Source organism: Felis catus, chromosome X, assembly GCF_018350175.1.
Source record: "Felis catus isolate Fca126 chromosome X, F.catus_Fca126_mat1.0, whole genome shotgun sequence".
NCBI lineage: Eukaryota > Metazoa > Chordata > Mammalia > Carnivora > Felidae > Felis > Felis catus.
The window spans coordinates 96,445,714-96,466,390 of NC_058386.1; the positions used below are offsets into that span (position 1 = coordinate 96,445,714).

At 38.7% G+C, this 20,677-nt stretch overlaps 1 protein-coding gene across 4 annotated transcripts in view; it reads left to right on the forward strand.

Annotated features, from left to right (window-relative positions):
• WDR44 (WD repeat domain 44) overlaps positions 1 to 20,677 on the forward strand; it is an 80,188-nt gene that overhangs the window by 27,208 nt on the left and 32,303 nt on the right. For 3 of the 4 annotated variants that reach the window (XM_011279445.4, XM_045050328.1, XM_011279447.4), the window contains exons 2-8: positions 1,537 to 1,570; positions 8,185 to 8,259; positions 12,893 to 13,529; positions 14,022 to 14,152; positions 15,486 to 15,581; positions 17,689 to 17,825; positions 18,860 to 18,943. In XM_011279445.4, the coding sequence (XP_011277747.2) occupies positions 1,537 to 1,570; positions 8,185 to 8,259; positions 12,893 to 13,529; positions 14,022 to 14,152; positions 15,486 to 15,581; positions 17,689 to 17,825; positions 18,860 to 18,943 (1,194 nt within the window). The remainder of the gene's footprint in view (positions 1 to 1,536; positions 1,571 to 8,184; positions 8,260 to 12,892; positions 13,530 to 14,021; positions 14,153 to 15,485; positions 15,582 to 17,688; positions 17,826 to 18,859; positions 18,944 to 20,677) is intronic. The other variant, XM_045050329.1, reaches the window with a different exon arrangement.

Sequence of the window (20,677 nt, forward strand, 5' to 3'; positions counted from 1 at the left end):
CTGTTAAGTGACCAAAATAATTTTTTTATCACACTAAGTTTTGATTAGAAGTTCAAGATTGCTACAGCAAATATGGATTACTCAGTTTGCCATTTGAAGAGCATGGTAGTTGAACTTGATGCTTCTCTTGGTTTATCCCCTAAATATGTGACTTTGGGGAAACTCATTTAACCTCTGGGCACCTCTGTTTCTTTATCTGTAAAAAGAGGCGATCTGATTTGATAATGTTGAAGATGCCTTTCAAAATAAAGTATCATCTGTAATCATTACATTTTACAAAAAAGTTTTAGAAATGGCGTATTAATATTCATTTAAAAGTGTTTCTTACTGGGGCACCTGGGTGGCTCAGTTGGTTAAGAGTCTGACTTTGGTCTAGGTCATGATCTTGCCCTTCCCAAGTTCACCCCGCATCCGGCTCTGTGCTGACAGCTCAGAGCCTGGAGCCTGCTTCAGATTCTGTATCTCCTTCTCTCTCTGCCCCTCCCCCACTCACACTCTGTCTCTCTCTCAAAAATAAACACTAAAAAATTTTTTCAAAAAAGGAATAGTTTTGCTCTAGTAGATAAATGAGCTACAAACAAAAATGGGTACCTCCTCTTAAAAAGCAGAGTAACTGTCTAATGCGTATCAAACTTTCCATCTACACTACAAATCAAAGAACTGCAATTAAGATGATAATGAGATACTTTCCTTGTCAAATTTGTAAAGATTTTCAAAATAACACTCATTTTTGGCGGGGGTATTAAGAAACAGGCACTCAGAGCAGTGAGAGTATAAACTGGTACAACTGTTCTGAAGGGCGCTTTGAAAGTTTCTCAAAATGCTGAAAAATATGTATACTTTTGACCTGCAATTCCACTTTTAGAAAATTTATTTTAAGGAAATTTATCATGGGGGCACCTGGGTGGCTCAGTCAGTTAAGCATCCAGCTCTTGATTTCGACTCCAGTCATGATCTCACAGTTCTGTGGGATCATCAGGCTCCGTGCTGACGGCATAGAGCCTGCTTGGGATTCTCTCTCTCTCAAAATAAATACACTTAAAAAAAATTATCATGGAAGAGCACACAATTTTATTTATGAAGGATGCTTATTTTAAAGTTTATTTATTTATTTTGAAAGAGAAGGAGGGAGGGAGAGAATCCTAAAAGTGCGCTCTGTGCAGAGCTGGATGTAGGGCTCGAACTCACGAACCACGAGGTCATTACCTGAGCCAAAACCAAGAGACGCTTAACCGACTGAGCCACCCAGGTGCCCCAATTTTATTTACAAGGATGTCTATTATAGTATTATACATCATATGTATATGGGAAGACAAAAGGTACATACTCAAATCCCTAGATCGTAGGATTAGAGGTCACTTTAATTTTCTTCTCTCTTTTTTATGTTTTCTACATTTTCTATGTGCACAGAAGACTTTTTTCAATCACAAAGTATATAAGTGTTTTAAAATGTGGGCTTGTCTTTAATAAGTGTGTAGATGTATTTCCCTTCTTGCCTCCACTATTCAATACCTCCTTCCTTTTATTTCTATACAGGTCTCCAGGAAAGGTTGGGATTTCAACATTAAAGGTAAGCTGTGTTTTCTGAGAATTCTATTTCTACAAATTGTGTATACTTTTCACTCATTTTTCTATTTTATGTAAATTTTCTTGCTTTTCTGTTGCTTATTATTTTTGTTAAATAGTATTGTCACTGTATCTTACTAGGTGTGGTTGGGTGCTCTAGAAATAACAAATATTGTGCTATGAGGAAAAGGATTGTACGTTTTTTAGATTTCCACTAATTTCCATTTGTTTTATAATGTTTAGAATAAAAGAATACTATAAAATATGTGTGTGTTAATTGAAAAAGTAATACTTGCATGACAAAAATGTGAAATAACCAAAACACTTTTATACTTCTTATGGGCACATGCATTGGTATCATCATTATATATAAAAAGCAATCCCAGCCTTATATCCAAGCAAAGAAGTTTGGTGTTGAGACATTATGAGATACTGTGCCAATGAGAGCCATTTTAAGGCCAAGAACATCACCCAACAGAACTATTTATGTCAAAGAGTACATACTGTTTGTGTATGTTTGTGTATGTCTGTATATAATGTATATATAATCTCAAATGTGCCGAATTTTTTTTTTTTACTACCAGTATTCTTACCTTCTATTTATACACATTGGATACCGATCTTTTTGATAATTGTGGCATGTTCATGTGGCATCCTCTACAGCAGTAGATATGAATGAATTCATTACGTACAATGCCATGGATGAATTCAGCACCATAGCATTGAGTGGGGGAAAAGAACAAGTCACAGTAAGATACATACAGTAATACTCCATTTATATTAAGTTCAAAACCATGTAAAATTAAAGAATATATTCTTTAAAGATACAAACATAGTAAAACTATAAAGAACAGCAAGGGAATAATAAACACAAAGTTTGAAGGTATCAGTCATCTCTCAGGGAGAAAGAATGTAATGAAGATGGAGAAGGGTATTTAAGAGATTGGAAGCTAATGGTAATGTTCTTTTTCTTAAACTGAATGCTTAAGGAGAATTAGTTCATCTATTTTATAAAAATTTACTTGTATTTGATAAAAACAATTTTTAAAAATAATGCGTGGCGTGGACATGGTGAAAATTTGTCTAGTACAAAAAGTAGATGGTTGAAAATGTAGCTTCCCTCCCATTCCTCATCCGCCACCTCCCAATCCCCGTATCCAGAGACAATTGCTGTTTATGCTTGTAGGTTTTAAGAGCCACTCAGCTCTAAGATGTTTTTAGGTTGTAACAAACAGGTTTGGGAAATTTACTTTATCTCAGTAATTATAGATTGTGCTTAACTTGAATAAAGTTAGAAAATATACATATTTAGTAAATAAACATGCAGTTGGATAGTGTTCGTTTTTACTTTTCACTTTGAAATAATTATAGATACAAGAAGCTGCAAACATAGTACAGAGAACTCCTGTGTATCTTTCACCCATTTCACCCAGTGGTTATATCTTAATTATAGTACAATATCTCAATTATAGTACAATATCAAAACCAGAAATTGGACATTGGTACAATATGAGTGTATAGTTCTGCTTCAGTTTATTACATATGTATATTTGTGTAACTACCACCACAGAATGGAGGTCTTTTTCATCACCGCAAAGCTCTCCCTTGAGCTATGTACCCTTTTATAAAAGTCACACCCGCCATCTACCTCAAATCATCCCTAACCTCAGGCAGCCCGTAAGCTCTTTTCCATTTCTGTAATGTTGTCATTTGAGAATGTCCTATAATTTCAGTCATATAGTGTGTGACTTTTTGAGATTGGCTCAAAGGATTGAGATCCAATTCGTTGCGTGTTATCAACGGTTTATTCCTTTGTATTGTTAAATGGTAGTCTGTGGTGTGAATGTACTCCGACTATTGAATGCATATCATGTATAGCAGCATACCTATTGATATTTTAAGCAATCCAAAGAAAATTTTGATGATTTGTAGAATCAAAATAGATGATTTTTGATGATTTGTAGAATAGAATAAACTTGAAGTGCCACAACGAGTTTGGAAGGGGAAGGGAAGATAGAACAATCATGAGAGCACAGGTACCTGGTGTATCAGGGAAAGTTTCAGGGAAGAGGTAGAACTTGTGCCTGGCTTTGAAAATTGGGAGAAATCTGCATAGGCAGAGAAAAACTGGGAAAGCATTGTATGTTAGGCAGTAGCATGAGCTCATCACGATGCAAAGGTATAGAATTTGCTGGGAGCATTGAAAGACTGGCGTGACCCATGTAAACGTTTCAGTGGTAAAATGATGGAGAAGTAAAGTGGGGCCAGATTTCGATCAACCTTGAATGTCAGGTTAAGAACTCTGGGCTTTAAAATTTTGAAGCAAGACATTTTAAAAGTCAGGTTTTATACGTCTTACAGTTGTGCTCTTCAGAGTTTTGTTTTGTTTTGTTTTTTTATGGAGGAATTAATGGAAAGATAAGTGGTGGAAGGGTGGGAGACAGTTTGGAGGGAAGAGACTAAGTGCTGAGAGCTGTTAAGAGGCAATTAGAATGTCAAGACTTGAGACTTGGACAAAGGGATCACATTGATAGGAATCGGTGGATGGACATGACCACTATTTAAGAGTTGTTTCTTGTTTTTTTTTGTTTGTTTTTGTTTTTTAACTTTTCTCAGCAAAAAAGAGTAGAGATCACATCTCTAAAACGTTTTTTTAAAATTTCATTTTTGGGGCACCTGGCTGGCTCAGTCGGAAGAGCATGGGACTCTTGATCTCAGGGTCTTGAGTTTGAGCCCCACGTTGAGGGTAGAAATTACTAAAAAAAAAAAGAAAAAAAAAAGCAATAAATAAATTTTTAAAAATAAATAAAATTTCACTTTAGTCACTGTTAATACCTTCCCATTCCTCACTACTAAAAACCAGAAGTGACCTGAATTTTTTAATAACTAGCATTTTTATTTTATTTTATTTTTTAATGAGTTTTTGTAAGTTTGTTTAAACATTCTCTACACCCAACACGGAGCTTGAACTCACAGCCCTGAGATCAAGAGCTGCATACTCCACCAACTAAGCCAGCCAGATGCCTCAATAACTAACATTTTTAGCTTACTCTTTAGTAAATAATAATGAAGATTTCCTTGAGTGTAGATTACTTTTGTACAAATGATTTGTGAAAATGATTAGTCTTTTGTTGGATGTGCTTATTAAAATTAAAAGCTCTAGTCATAGAACTGAATACTGTGAGGAGGGTCCACACAGCTCTAATATCCAACAGACGTGGAGGGAAACCGTGGTGTGAATGACTAGAAGTTGAATGATCTACCATACCTTTTAAGGACGTGTGTTTCTGAGGTTGTGATCGGCAGGGGTTCAAGAAACCGCCTAATGGTGGGAAGCTGGGATTTAGTAGGCCCTGTGCTTTAGTAATGGGGCAGGCCCATCTCCAGAAGGAGGTGGTAAGTGAGGAGTGTGTGCAGTCTAAGCTGGTGTTGGTTGTCTGCAGGCACATTTTTGGCTTCCATTGTTTCATCTCCCAAGCCTGATCAAGATGCCAGGGGAAGGACCTGGACCTTACACACCACTGAGAGTCATAGATGACTATATAAACCCCAAATTAGGTTTTACTGAGAAATCTTCTGATTAACTTCTCTGGAGATTAGATTCTCTGGTAGGTGCCATATCACTCCATTAAACTTGTGACTTAATCACAGTTTACCTTATAGAGGTTGATACCTTTCAAAGGTTCAAAGTCCAGGAGAGTTTTGTTAAAGCCAAGTAAGATAGAAGTGCAATCGCTGCTTAGTTTGGCAGTTTTTTTTTCATGTTTATTTTTGAGAGTGGGGTAGAGCAGAGAGAGAGAGGGGGACAGAGGATCCAAAGCAGGCTCTGTATTGACAGGAGAGAGCCCAATGCAGGACTCGAACTCATGACCTGAGATCATGACCTGAGCCAAAGTCGGGCACATAATCAACTGAGCCACCCAGGTGCCCCACTGCTTGGCAGTTTTGATCAGTGTGAGAGTGTTAATCTGTGACCCTTGTAAATACTTAATTAAAACAAATTAAATCGAGGTACAGGAATTATGAGTGTGTATTTTTGCTTTGGTTAACTTAGGAAACATACCCATGGGATTATGTTGTGCAGTGCTTCCGATTTTCCTATTAATAAACAATTATTGGAGGATAATTGGATAAATATACTTAATTCATACGACAGCTGAAGGTGTTTCTCTAATATTCATCAACTGTTCTTAATGACCATCAGCTTTCAAGTATTCTCTCTCCCTGGTCTTGTCAAGATTATCTTACTAATTGGTTTTGATTAGAGTTGTTCTTTTTTAGTTTAAAACCAGGATTTGATTAAAGGATATGTAAACTTAAGATATGTGTATTTACTGAAGAAAAGCCAGAGGCATGTGTTACTCAGCATTCATTTAGCAAATGGTTACTTTTGCCCAGCACTCTTTTAGGTACTGGCTGTGCAGTGGTAGACAGAAAAAGTCTCTGTTCTCATAGAGCTTACGTTTTAGTGGGGCAGGGAAGAGACAAAAAAAATAAATAAACAAACAAGTAAACAAGGTTGTTGCAGATGGTGATAACTGCAATGAAGAAACAGAAAATATGATAATGTGATAGAAAGTTAAGCAGGTAAGGCTATTTTAAGGTGGTTAGGGAAAGCGTTTTTTGTTTGTTTGTTTGTTTGTTTGTTTGTTTGTTTTAATGTAGGCTTCAGACCCAGCGCAGAGAGTCCTCTGTAAGGCTTGAACTCATGACCCTGAGATCAAGACCTGAGATGAGATCAAGAGTCAGACAGATGCGGGGCGCCTGGCTGGCGCAGTCGGTTAAGCGTCCGACTTCAGCCAGGTCACGATCTCGCGGTCCATGAGTTCGAGCCCCACGTTGGGCTCTGGGCTGATGGCTCAGAGCCTGGAGCCTGCTTCCGATTCTGTGTCTCCCTCTCTCTCTGCCCCTCCCCCGTTCATGCTCTGTCTCTCTCTGTCCCAAAAATAAATAAAAAACGTTGAAAAAAAAATTAAAAAAAAAAAAAAGAGTCAGACAGATGCTTAACCAACTGAGCCACCCAGGCACCCTTTTCTAAAAACACTTGAGCTATCGCTCTAAGGATGGTAAAGAACCATCCAGTTGGCCAAAATGTAATTGTGGGGTTGTGGTGGACAAGGGAGGTGAGAAATATAGATGTCAAAGATGTAGGCCCTCATGGGTTGTGATAGTTTGGGTTTTACCTGACACTTAAAATTCCATGAAACAGCTTTTAAGCTTGAAGATATCAGAAGTTCTACATAAATTTCTCTAGCACATTAAATCTTCAGCATTATATTGATCTGGAGTAATTTTATCACGGCACCGATCATGATCATATCCTAATACTTGTATAAGTGCTACCTTGATACTTACATACATCCTTATGTGCCTTAGGTTGCTTATCTGTCAAAAATGGTTATAGTGACTTTTTTTAACTATGTTGTATATAAAAATCATGAAAAGTTTTTTTCTTAGTGTTGTTAGTAGCACTCAAATTGCTATACTTTTGTAAATGTAGTGACAATTTAGGATGGAGATAAATACTATGCTACATTTGCAAATGTACGATTGTCTTATTTTACCAGAATTTTTTTCCAGCAGAAAAACTGTATCCATTTCTACCGTCTCTGACCTCCCAAATATATATATATATGTACGTATGTGTATATGAATGTATACGTAGATATATATGTATTTTTGGTGGGTTTAATTTTTTTCATCTCTTACTGTTTGGGGGGACTTGATTTAACTTCTTGTCTTGATTGCTTTCATCTAAAACATGTAGAGCTTTTAAGAAAACTATTCTCTGAATGTGGTTTTCTGCATTATGTACTTTTATATTTATGCATATTTATGGAGCAATACTCTGGGAAAAAGAACAATTCTGACTCAACCCTTTGTTTATTTTTTTTCCAACGTTTTTATTTATTTTTCGGACAGAGAGAGAGCATGAACGGGGGAGGGGCAGAGAGAGAGGGAGACACAGAATCGGAAACAGGCTCCAGGCTCCGAGCCATCAGCCCAGAGCCTGACGCGGGTCTCGAACTCCCGGACCGGGAGATCGTGACCTGGCTGAAGTCGGACGCTCAACCGACTGCGCCACCCAGGCACCCCTCAACCCTTTGTTTAAATCCTGAATCTTTTTAAGCTACAGAGGTACTTGGTAGTTCTTATCTTCTGGTATGGTTTTTAATGTTAAAAAGAGGGGCACTTTTAAAGGAAAATATCTGATTGCTGTACAAAAATAGAAAATTGCTGATTGGTAACCTTACACAAATCAGATTGTCCCAGTTGACATAAAATCTCTGGGCCGTCTTCAGTATACAAACATCTAAGCTCTATGGGCCTTTGCTTTATCAATGCTGTATTTTCTAATTTGTACCCATCTTAAAAAGAATTTTAATGTTTTTAAATTTATTTTTGAGGGAGAGAGAGAGAGAGGGAGACAGACGATCCGAAGTGGGCTCCACGCTAAAGAACAGAGAGCCCGATGTGGGGCTTGAACCCACACACTGTAAGATTGTGACCTGAGCTGAAGTTGGCCGCTTAACCGACTGAGCCACTCAGGCACCCCTTAAACAGAATTTTAAAGAAAGGACGTCATCATTTGGTCTCTGCTTTTTCTTTTTAATATAGGAAACTGAGAATACTGCATACAAAATTGGAAATGAGTCTCCTGTACAAGAATTGAAACAAGATGTGTCTAAAAAGGTTAGTAAGATATAATGTCAGTATTAGTTTAACAGATATTCTATTTATATGATATATTTAAAGTGGAAAAGTTTTCTATATTCTTTTAGTATAGTGCTGTGTACTTGCTGGATGTTCAGTAAATGTTCTTTGAATCTTGAGTTTCTGATTGAAGACACATCAGGCTTTTTAGAGGTCATTTTATAATCGAACTAATCAATAATTTTTCCTTGAAACAGTATTTAGAAAAATGTAATGTGTTTTTATTTTTTATGCTTGTATTTGTATTAGAATAAGCTGTTCTTGGAGGCCATTATCAGAACAACTATTCTTTTTTTTTTTTTTAAGTTTATTTATTTTGAGAGAGAGAGAGATCGGGGGAGGGGCAGAGGGTGAGGTATAGAGAGAACCTGCACTGTCAGCACAGAGCCCGACGCAGGGCTCCATCTCACAAAGCATGAGATCGTGACCTGAGCCGAGATCAAGAGTTGGACGCTTAACTGACTGAGCCCCCCAGGCACCCCAGAACAGCTCTTCTTGAGGTTACTACCAAGAGTTAAAGGTATTGAAACGCTCAGTGCAACAAATCCTGATGTCTTTATGAGTTAGAGGTTATAAGAAATCATTACTCTGATAGTGCCTTCAATACCTTTTATAGAATTGATGCTTTAAAGCTTCAGAGTTTGGGGGCGCCTGGGTGGCTCAGTCGGTTGAGCATCTTACTTCAGCTCAGGTCATTATCTCACAGTCTGTGAGTTCAAGCCCCACATCAGGCTTTGTGCTGACAGCTCAGGCTGGAGCCTGCTTCCAATTCTGTGACTCCCTCTCTCTGTACCCTTCCCTGCTTGTGCTCTGTCTCTCTCCCATAAATAAATAAACAGTAAAAAAAAAAAAAAAAAAAAGCTTCAGAGTTTGGTTTACTAGAAGGGACAGAACACAAGATAAAAATTTTGACCACGGGTAGTTCACAGTATCAGGATAAAACCCAAGGAGAAAGGATGCTGTGTGTTTGTTCAGTTATGTTACTTTGAGTATTTTCTGTGCCCCTGGCCCCGTTCTAGCCAGTGGGTTTCTGGATACCAGCAAAATGACACATTCTCTATCCCAGAGTTTCTCAACAGTGACACTTTGGGCTGAATAATTTTTTTTTTTTTTTGTAGTAGGCTTCACGCCCAGCGTGGAGCCCAACACAGGGCTTGAACTCACAACCTTGAGATCAAGACCTGAGCTGAGATCAAGATGCTTAACTGCCTAAGCCACCCAGGCGCCCCTAGGCTGAATAATTCTTTGTTGCAGAGGGAAGGGGAGACTATTCTATGCGTTGTAGGATATTTAGCAGCATTCCTGGCTTCTACCCACTAGATATCAATAGATTCCTCCCTACCCCCACTCCATCACAACAATTAAAAATGCCTTACAGACATCACCAAATGTCTGGGGAAGAGTATGGGGGCAAAATCACCCCCCAGTGAAGATCCATTGTTCTACCCTTATGGAATTTATAAATTTAATGGACTCCATATTTCAATAGTGATCATACTTCCCCCCTTAAAAGGAATTTTTTTTGGGAGAAACGTATTGTGTATCAGCATAAGTAAGATATGAGCAATACCCTTTTTTTTCTGTTTAAATCAGAAATTGTCCATAGTTCTACATTGTAACAAACAGCCATCTTAATTTTTCAGCATTCCTTTCTGGTTCTCACCCATTTGCTTGCCTTTTTTTTTTTTTTTTACCTAATTGTAGTGTAGATAGAATTTTATATTTTACCTTTTCCTCTTGCCATTATTACTTTTCATCATATTTCATCACACAGTCTCAATACTCAGTTTTTATTTCATGTGTCAGTTTCTGTCAAGCAAATATATTACAATGTATCTAGCCCATTTTTATTGTTGAAAACTTGGAACGTTTCTGTGTTTTCCACTAGAGTTTTTCTTTTCCTTTTTAAGAATTTTTTCTTAGGATGCAAATGGGTAACTAATAGTGGCCAAGAAATGATTTTTAAGTAGTTTAGAAACTGAAAAACATAGTAAACACTGGAGAGGTTGAGTGAGGCTCAAGACTAGGTCTCACTTTTTAAGCTCTAGTTTTTTCGATCAATTTAGGTATCACATATGAATGATAAAGGCTGTGGGATATACACTGCACCAGGCACGACACAATCCCTGTCCCCAGTAGTTTACATTTTAATAGAGGAAATTAGATAAACACAAAACTGAATGTAAAAAGTGTTCAAGTAGACTTACAAACTATTATAAGAACAGAAAGGGAGACTTTACTTCCTGCTCGAGGATAGGAATGAGGAAGACTTCATGGAGGAAGTAACATCTGAGCTGGTTCTCGATGAATGGATAAGATTTGGGCAGGCAAAGATGGGAGTTGAAAGGCATAACCAAAGGCATGGAGAAACATGCAGCATGTTTGCAGATGAGAATAGAGACCAAAGTCCCGGCCAAATTATGGGAATGCCTCTTATGTCATACTAACACATCTGGTTTCTATTGTACAGTCACTGGAAAAGCAGGGGGGTGATAGGAAGCCAACAGTTGCCTTAGCACGATCATCTCCATTGTTGGTCTTAATCCTCACTGTTCTCTGGGTCTTTCCCCTATTTGCTACCTCCTGAAGCAGAGCTTGGGACTGTTAGTAGGTGCTATGGGGGCATATCAGGAGGAAGACAACACGGACTTTATTTTTCAAGAGCTGTTTATCTGCCATGGAGAAAGTATTTATGTAGAGCTAACCCATATACCACCTTGTGTTTATATTATAGTTCACACTGTACTGAACGGTAAGAAGGGTAGAGTCCAGTCAAGGGAGAAATTGTTCTCATATAAGGGATTAGAGAAGACCTGTGATTTTTAACCTTGTTTTAACCCCTCTTCTGGTGTCAGTCTTTCCATTATGCATAGTGATTATTTCAGACCTTTACAGTCATCTCACATTCACTGTGCCCACTTATATCCTTCTCACTTTCAGCAGATAAGCTGCTTCATGTACACATTAGAGACTAAGAAGCCTGGGGGCGCCTGGGTGGCTCAGTAGGTTAAGTGTCCGACTTCGGCTCAGGTCATGATCTCACAGCTCATGAGCCTGCTTCACATTCTGTGTCTCTCCCTCTCTCTCTGCCCCTCCCGTGCTTGCTCTTTTTCTCTCTCTCTCTCTCTCTCAAAAATAAACATTAAAAAAAAAAACCCACTAGATTTTTGAGAAAAACCTGCATTTCAGTTTTGACTTTGTAGTTTACTAGCTGTGGGACGTTGGACAAAATTCTTAATGGCTTTACCTCAGATTCTTGTTTCCGTAGAAGGGAGATAATCCAGCTACGTCAAGGCCTATGTGATGATAAAATGGGAAATACGTGTACTGGTCTAATACACAAGAGACCCTCTTTCCCTTCTTCTCCAGAACTTTCTTATCTTCCTTTCCATTGGCTCCTTCCCCTCAGCTTATAAAAGTGCTGGGTCACTTTCTTGCAGCTTCTTCCGCTTACAGCCAAGCTTTGGGAAAACCTACATCATGCTGGCTATCTCTGTGTTGTCCACCTCTTATTCTTTCTTCAACCCGCTGGCTTCTGTTATCACTAGGGTACTCAGCGCTCGGTAACCCCCTAATCGACAAAGTAGGTGGACTCTAGTTAATATCCCTCTGGTAAAAGTGTGGTAGGATGAGGATAAAAATGTGAAGGTTGAGACCAATTAATGTGTGGACCGTGCTGGGAAATCAGGGAGGAATATTGTTGAGCAGCAGTCCTATCCAGTTGAAGTCAGCGTGAATTTGTGGTACGCCACATCAGGATGGTTCTGTGACACGTTCTGTTAACTTTCTGGAGCCGAGGAATTGAGAAAGTGGACGTCATCCATGGTTGGGCCTGGTGGAAAGATAAGTGGACTGGGAGTTTTTAAGTGGTAATAATGGCAGCGCTGGATAGAGAACATCTTTGTTTCCAAATGTTAGAAGATATAGAAACCCTGTCTGTATTTTTCAGCTACAGGCAAGAAATAAAAGGGAAAAAAGCAAAGTGAGCTGAGTGTTTGAACCCTTTTTGTAGTCCTACTGTTTCTCTGAATATTGGAGTATTAGGTGTAGTTTGTTTAAGAATGTTAATCTCTCTGCACCTGCTGGCTTTTTCTGTCATAGGCTTAAGTTCAGAACTAAACAGTTTGAACTCTTGCACTAGGTGGTTTTGATTCTCATGGTTTTGTTAACTAGGCTCAAAGCAACAGGTTGTTACTAAAGCTAACTTGGCATAAATATGTACGTGCACTAGGACGTCAGGAGTGTGAATGTAAATTTAGGTTTGAACTTTACAGGGTTGGTTGAACTGTTGTGATTATACCTACTAACGGATTCCCTTCTGTAATGGTGTAAGAGTACAGATTCCAGAACCAAACTCCCTGGAGTTTTGCCAGCTTCATCACTTACTAGCTCTGTGACCCCAGACAAGTCACTTGATCCCTCTATGCTCTGTTCCTTCATTTGTATAATGACATTAAGAGTGCTATCTCATATGGTTATTGTGAAGATTAAAATGTGTAAAGTGTTAAGAACATGCCCTGGCACATACTAAGTACTATGTAAATGATTAGCTGTTACTATGTTCTTATAAATACCTTCATTTTTTAAAAGCTGCTTTTGAACCTTTCACCAGATTATTGAAAGTATTATTGAGGAGAGTCAGAAAGTACTACAGCTTGAAGATGACTCTTCGGATTCCAAAGGAAAAGGACACTCTGATCAGGCTACTGCCAGTCCTGTTGGAGCTGGATCAGATCTTAGCAACATACCTGGACTGTTAGCCATAGATCAAGTCCTGCAGGAAGATTCCAAAAAGGCAGAGAGTCAAAATGCAATAGAAGAAACTGAATTAGAATCAAATAGATGTTTTCCTTCTGATGACACCTGTGAGAAGTCAATAGATGAAATCACAAAGTTAACTGAAATAAGTTCAGCTGAGCAGCATAACGTGCCTGAAAGCGAAGCAGAAGTATTGAACAAGGAAGCCGTGGAAGTCAAAGGAAGTGATGTTCTAGAACCTGTGTCCTCAAACTCTTTATCTACTAAAGATTTTGCTGCCATGGAAGAAGTGGCTCCTGCCAAACCCCCAAGACAACTTACTCCGGAACCTGATATAGTGGCTAGTACAAAGAAGCCTGTTCCGGCACGCCCTCCCCCTCCAACTAATTTCCCACCTCCTAGACCCCCACCTCCATCTCGACCTGCTCCGCCACCAAGAAAAAAGAAAAGCGAATTGGAGTTTGAGGCCCTTAAAACACCTGATCTAGATGGCAAGTATTAACTGAGAAATAACTTTTGGTGGGGAGATTTTGGAGTTGAAACTATTTAACTTTCCAATTTTATTTCAGTTTATACTATATACAACCATGTTGATGACCATGACCAAGTTCTAAAAGTTATTTTAGTAATTAAAAGTGACAGTGTTTTACATTGGTAGTAAGTTACATTACTATACTCGAACAGAACATTTCAGCAGACTTCAAACTTTGAAATCCGTTTCCATTGGGGACTTAAGATTTGCATTCAAGACTTAGATCTCTTCATGTGTAAGTTGTATAGCTTTGAAGAATTTAAATAACTTGTTTGAACGCTGGTGTCCCCATATATAAGATGAGAATTATAAAACCACTTTCCTCGTGGGATTGTCGTAAGAATCAGACAAAGGTTAAAGCACTTTTCAAGCTATATATAAGGTCCTGTATAAATACTAGTTGTTGCCATTGTCATCATCATCATTATTATTATCATCATCATCATTGCAGTTCCCAAAGAGAATATTACATCTGATACTCTCCTAAGTACGAACATGGCTTCAGAGAATACAGTCAAGGATTCTCAGCCTTCTCTTGATTTGGCGAGTGCTACCAGTGGAGATAAAATAGTTACTGCTCAGGTTGGTGAATTCATGTTGTATTTGATACAAGCGTAAACAACTTTCTGCAGCTGGCTGGATTGTTGCTTTTTGAGCCTTCTTTCTTCAGGCAAAATGATTTCCTTGTCCCTAAACCTGGCTTTCTTCTGTCCCTTTGCCAGCTCTGCTACTGCATAGCTCAGTGATTCTAGCAAAGCTATATTAATATCTGAGTTTCAGATGGCCCATGGATAAGATGAGGGGAAAACCTTCCCTGAAGGTGTCTTAAAGGATGAAATGAGCTAATGTGTGCCAAGCACCTGGCATTCAGTAGACAATTAAAATAACGAAAGAATGCTGCATTTTGTGATACTATTGTAATACTAATAAACATCAACTACAATCTTCATTTACCTGACCTATAGTGGTCAAAGTTATTTATAATTGTGGTCAAATTACAATTTCCTTTATATAATCATGAACAAAAACTTCATGTACTAGGCTATATATCCATATATGAGGCAATAGAAAGGACCTGATGGCATGTATATTTACCATGGCCGGTTTCTGGGACTCAAGGCTTACTTACGTGGTAGCTGTGGTTGGGGCAGGTTAGCAGACTCGGAGATACGCACTTTGGTGCCTTAGAGCAAAGACTGGCAATCGCCTGTTTTTATAGGATCCCCAAACTGAGAATGGTCTTTACATTTTTTTTTAAGTTTATTTACTTTGAGAGAGACAGAGTGAGCAGAGGAGGGGCAGAGAGAGAGAGAGAGAGGGAGAGAGAGAATTCTAAGTAGGCTCCATACTGACAGTGTGGAGCCCGATGAGGGGCTCGAACCCACAAACCATGATATCATGACGAGCCGAAACCAAGAGTCAGACGCTCAACTGACTCCAGTCTTTACATTTTTAAAGAGCTGTTTAAAAAAAAAAAAAAAAAAAAAAAAAAGAATACATGACAGAAACTACATATGAAGCAAAAAGCCTAAAATATTTACTATCTGGCTCTTTACAGAAAAAGTTTGCCAGCCCCTGCCTTTGAGATATGCGTACATATAGCCCTGATTAATGGCATTGTTAGTGCTGGCATTCTCCTAGTAGAGAACTGCTTTTGGGTCAGGTTCAAATAGAACATCTATTTGCTTTCAAGACTACTAAGACATTATTTCATGGGCAGCAATGGTTTTGATACCTAATGTTTTTCAGCATGCTGGGAATAATAAAGGACTGAAATGGAGTGTTTCATTTAAATTTTCAGTAGCCTCCATTATCTGAATTATGGAATTCTTTAGAACTGTGTGTGGTAATGAATAATTGAGTATTTATAGAAATTGACTCCATCTACTTTCTATTTATGAAATTATAATTTTAGGAAAATGGAAAAGCACCTGATGGGCAGACCATAGCAGGTGAAGTGATGGGCCCTCAGAGACCTAGATCCAACTCTGGGAGAGAGCTTACTGATGAGGTATAATTAGATTTTTTTTGTTGTTGTTCTCAAAAACATAAAGTACAAAAATCATAATGCGAAGTTGAAGAAGTTCTTGAGATGAATGGTGGTGATGGTTGCACAGCATTGTGAATGTGCTTAATGTTACTGAACTATACAACGAACTATATGACTATACAACGATGGTTAAAATGGTAAATTTTATACTGTGTGTATTTTACCAGGATTAAAATTTTTTTAAGTTTATTGCCGTTAAGCAAAAACATATGTAGAAGAAAAAATGAAAATTGATGATTTTCTTAGGTTAATGTTTATTTCTTTTTGAGACAGAGAGAGCATGAGGGGAGGAGGGGTAGAGGGAGAGGGAGAGACCCAGAATCCAAAGCAGGCTCCAGGCTCTGAGCTGTCATCACAGAGCCTGATGCGGGGCTCAAACTCACAAACTGTGAGATCATGACCTGAGCTGAACTCAGATGCTTAACCGACCGAGCCACCCAGGCGCCCCATGATGATATTCTTAGTTTAAAAGATTATTTATTTATGTGTTTATTTTTAAGTGAACTCTACACCCAACATAGGGCTCAAAGTCACAACCCCAAGATCAAGAGTCGCATCCTCTACTGACTGGTGCCCCATTTTTGTTTCTTTAATATGCTAGGGTTTGCAACTGTAACTTAAACTTGCCTTTTTATATAATTATGATAGAATAAATGTGTTGAAAACAAGGCTCAAGTTTTATAGCAAGTGGGCTTAAAAAGAACTTGATGTTAATTATAGTTATATGTTTTTATACTTGTTAGGTAATATACACTACAGACTCAGTGCTTCTTACCATTAAAATTTAGTATACATCTTTTGGCCAATTTATTCCGAATGAAGTTTGGAAGCAAAATCTGAGTGTCCATGTGTCTTTTCCTTTCAAGTTTATTTATGTTGAGAAAGAGAGAGAGTGCGGGGGAGGGGGCAGACAGCGAGGAAGAGAATCCCAAGCAGGCTCCTTGCTGTCAGTGCAGCGCCTGATGCGGGGCTCGAACTCACAAACCGCGAGATCATGACCTGAGCTGAAATCAGGAGTCAGATGCTTAACCAGCTGAGCTACCCAAGCGCCCCTCTTTTCTTCTTTTTGAAGATTTTTTTTTTTTTAATTTTTAAGTTTAAGTAGTCTCTACACCCAGCGTGGGGCTCAGACTCACAAGCCTGAGATCAAGAGCCACATGCTCCACTGACTGAGCCGGCCAGGCGCTCCAGTTTTCATTTCATTTAAACACATTTTAAAAACCTATTGTACTTTGGAAAGCAGTTTGGCAGTTCGTCAAAATATTAGACATTGAGTTACCGTGACCTAGCAATTCCACTCCTCTGTATACACCAAAGAGAAATGAAAACCTATGTCCACACACAAAATTCATAATAGCCAAAGTGTGGAAGCAACACAAACGTTCATCGCTCATGAATGGATAAATAAAATGTGGTATATCCTATCCATGTGGACTATTTTCTTTTAATTTTTTAAAAATTAACATCCAAGTCATTTAGCATCTAGTGCGATAATGATTTCAGGAGAATCCAGTCATTGATTCATCCCCTACATATAGCACCCAGTGCTCATCCCAACAAGGGCACATGGCACTTCTTTTTGGCAATTAAAAAGAGTGAAGTTCTGAAACATGCTGCAGTGTGGATGAACCTTAAAAATATGGTCCTAAGTGAAAGAAGCCCGTCACAGAAGACCACGTACTGTATGTTTTGATTTATATGAATTGTCCGGAATAGGCAAACCACGGAGACAAAATCAGATTGGTGGTTTCCAGGGGCTGGGAGGAGAGGGGAATGAGGTATGCTGTCTAATGGGCATGGGGTTTCTTTTTGAGGTAGTGGAAATGCTCTAAACTTAAATAATGGTGATGGTTGCACAACTCCGATTTTACTCAAAATCATTTAACTGTATATACTTTAAATGAGTACGTTTTACAGTGTGTGAATTGTATCTCACTGAAAAAGTTGAAAAGTATTGTACACGGTACTGAAGGTATCCAGAAAGTCCTTAGCTTAAATGTTTGAGGATTTCGTAGACTCAAAAAGATAATTAAATTATAGGTCCTCTTGGTGTTCTTCGTTACCTCAGGAAATTTTAGCCAGTGTCATGATTAAAAACCTGGATACTGGCGAAGAAATCCCTTTGAGTCTTGCGGAAGAGAAACTGCCAACAGGTATTAATCCCCTCACTCTGCACATCATGAGAAGAACTAAGGAATATGTAAGGTATGGGCTATTGTTATTATTTATTCATAGTATTTCGGAGTGGTGAAGATTTCTCTGTTTATGAACTCTAACAGACCCTAATGTGGTTTCATTCAATCTTCTTTTTTTAAATTTGGAATTAAAATAGAGTTAGTTGATGTATGTATTCTTCAACATTGTTCTCTTAAGACCATATAGTTATTTAGAGACAATAGTATATATCTTAAATCTCATAGTATTTGGTTTCTCTTATGTATTTTTTTAAATGTTGATTTATTTATTTTTGAGAGAGACAGAGCGCATGCGCCAGCAGGAGAGAGGCAGAGAGAGAAGGAGACGCAGAATCCCAAGCAGGCTTTGTGCTGTCAGGGCAGAGCCAGACACGGGGCTCGAACTCACTAACTGTGAGATCGTGACCTGAGCCGAAATCAAGTTGGATGCTTAACTGACTGAGCCACTCAGGCGCTCCTTGGTTTCTCTTTTGAAATGATGTATATAATACTAGAGACATTATTGAAACATGTTAAAGGTAAAAAGCCATGCAGAATGAACACCTGGTGTTCTGAAACCTTGCTTTAAGGGCCACAGATTTTAAAAGTAATTGTATTATCTTTGTAGGTCAGAAAATGGCTTCAGAGTAAGGGGATTGACTTTACTGTGCAATATATGTAGATCGAAGGAATACTTATTTTGAAAGCAAATCTTAATAAAGTGTAATACATGATGTGCCTGAAGAGTTAGGAGAAAGTTAATTTGTCATTTCTGTGCAGCAGGTTTTGTCCAGCAAAAAGGCTCATTGGTAGTAGGTTTTCCATAAGTTCCTAAATTGCTTTCACTTGCATTTTGTACATTATCCAATGCTTAAAGATTCTATTTGATCTCTCAAGTCTAACTTCTCAGGATCATCATTTAAATGAAACTTACAAAAAGTATGTTAACATAGTCTTTTTTTTTTTTCTTATTCCGAGTATCTGAGTATATAGTAAGTATCCATAAGACGTTTGAGGTGATGGGAAAATGTCTTCTCTTACAATGATTTCTTCCCCTTCTTGTAGTAATGACGCAGCACAGTCAGATGACGAAGAGAAGTTGCAGTCTCAAACAACAGATACTGATGGTGGAAGGTTAAAACAGAAAACGTGAGTTACAGTGCATCCTTTTTCTTTATTCCAAGCTTTTCTTTAAAATTTATGAGAATCGCCATGCTTATTTATTTATTTATTTATTTTTAATTTTTTTTTAATGTTTATTTATTTTTGAGACAGAGAGAGACAGAGCATGAACAGGGGAGGGGCAGAGAGAGGGAGACACAGAATCCGAAATGGGCTCCAGGCTCTGAGCTGTCAGCCCAGAGCCCGACGCGGGGCTCGAACCCACAGACCGTGAGATCATGACCTGAGCAAAGTCGGACGCTTAACCGACTGAGCCACCCAGGCGCCCCTCGCCATGCTTATTTATTGAGTGAGTGAGTGAGTGAGTGAGTGAGTGAGTACACGTGAGCGGGGGGAGGGACAGAGAAAGAGGGAGAGAAAGAATCCCAAGCAGACTCCTCCCTGTCAGACAGAGCAAAGCCTGACCAGGCTCGATCCCACAAACTGTGAGATCGTGACCTGAGCCGAAATCAAGGGTCGGACACTTAACCAGTGGAGCCACCCGGGCGCCCCTGCCCTACTGCTTTCAGTCTATGTCCCATCTAGTGTATATGTCTGTCTACCACCACCACTTCCTACCCCCAGCCAATGGATGACGAATTACTTGGGGCTGTATTATTGGTCATTTCTATACTATCTGAGAAATACTAAATGATCAATAAATTTTGCATCATGCCTGGATTATTTTTCTGACAGTAGATATGAGAAGTGTTCGTAGAGGGACATGATTGTCCTTGAAGTTGCTCTCAAATCCTATTTGTTTTTCTAAACCCAACTAACACAATTTTTCCTAACTTCTCCAGTTCATAGTAAATTTGCTTGTCTCAATTTCAGTGGCACCTACGGTCTACGTAACTTACATTTCCCCTTTATTTTATTTTAAATTGTTTTCTAATTTTAAAAAACGAGATAAATGGGGGCTAAATAACTAAATCATATGTTGCAAAAGGATTGTGATCATGCCATCCCTCTGTTTCCCTCGCAAACGTCAAGACAATGGTGGACATGTAGATTTTGCTTCATTATACACCAATCACTTATTTGACAATAATTCAGTCTATGGTCCAAAGCAAATTCTCCACTCTAGTCTGATCTTTTCCTAGTGTGGAAAGAAAGCATTGAGAATTCTTCGAAAAGATTTACCCACAGTGCAGGGATAGGATGAAAGCTCAGGTGTCTGGAACTTGGTTGTCAGCAATGGCAACTAACAGGAATAGGAAAATTAGGAATTATGAAGGAGATAGGTAAACATCCAGGAGAGCTGTCACTTACTCCATTCATTTAAGCTCATTATTTTTCTTTTTTCTTTTTTTTTTAATTTTTAAAAAATGTTTATTTATTTGAGAGAGAAGTGCCCCAAAGCTCATTAGTTTTCCAAAAGAAAAGCTCCTTAGGTTTATTCAAAGCCACTGTACTTACTTTTTACATAATTTTTTAATAACTGGTCATCTGGTTCGTCTGAGCTCCCGGCAAAATAGAAGTAGCAAACTGTGACAGCAGGTAAGTCGACACATAAGAATGTCAGGTCATGGGGTGCCTGGGTGGCTCAGTCGGTTAAGCGTCCGACTTCAGCTCAGGTCATGATCTCACGGTTCGTGGGTTCGAGCCCGACACAGGACTCTGTGCTGACAGCTCGGAGCCTGAAGCCTGCTTTGGATTCTGTGTCTCCCTCTCTCTCTGTTCCTCCCCTGCTCATGCTCTGCCTCTCTCTCTCTCTCTCTC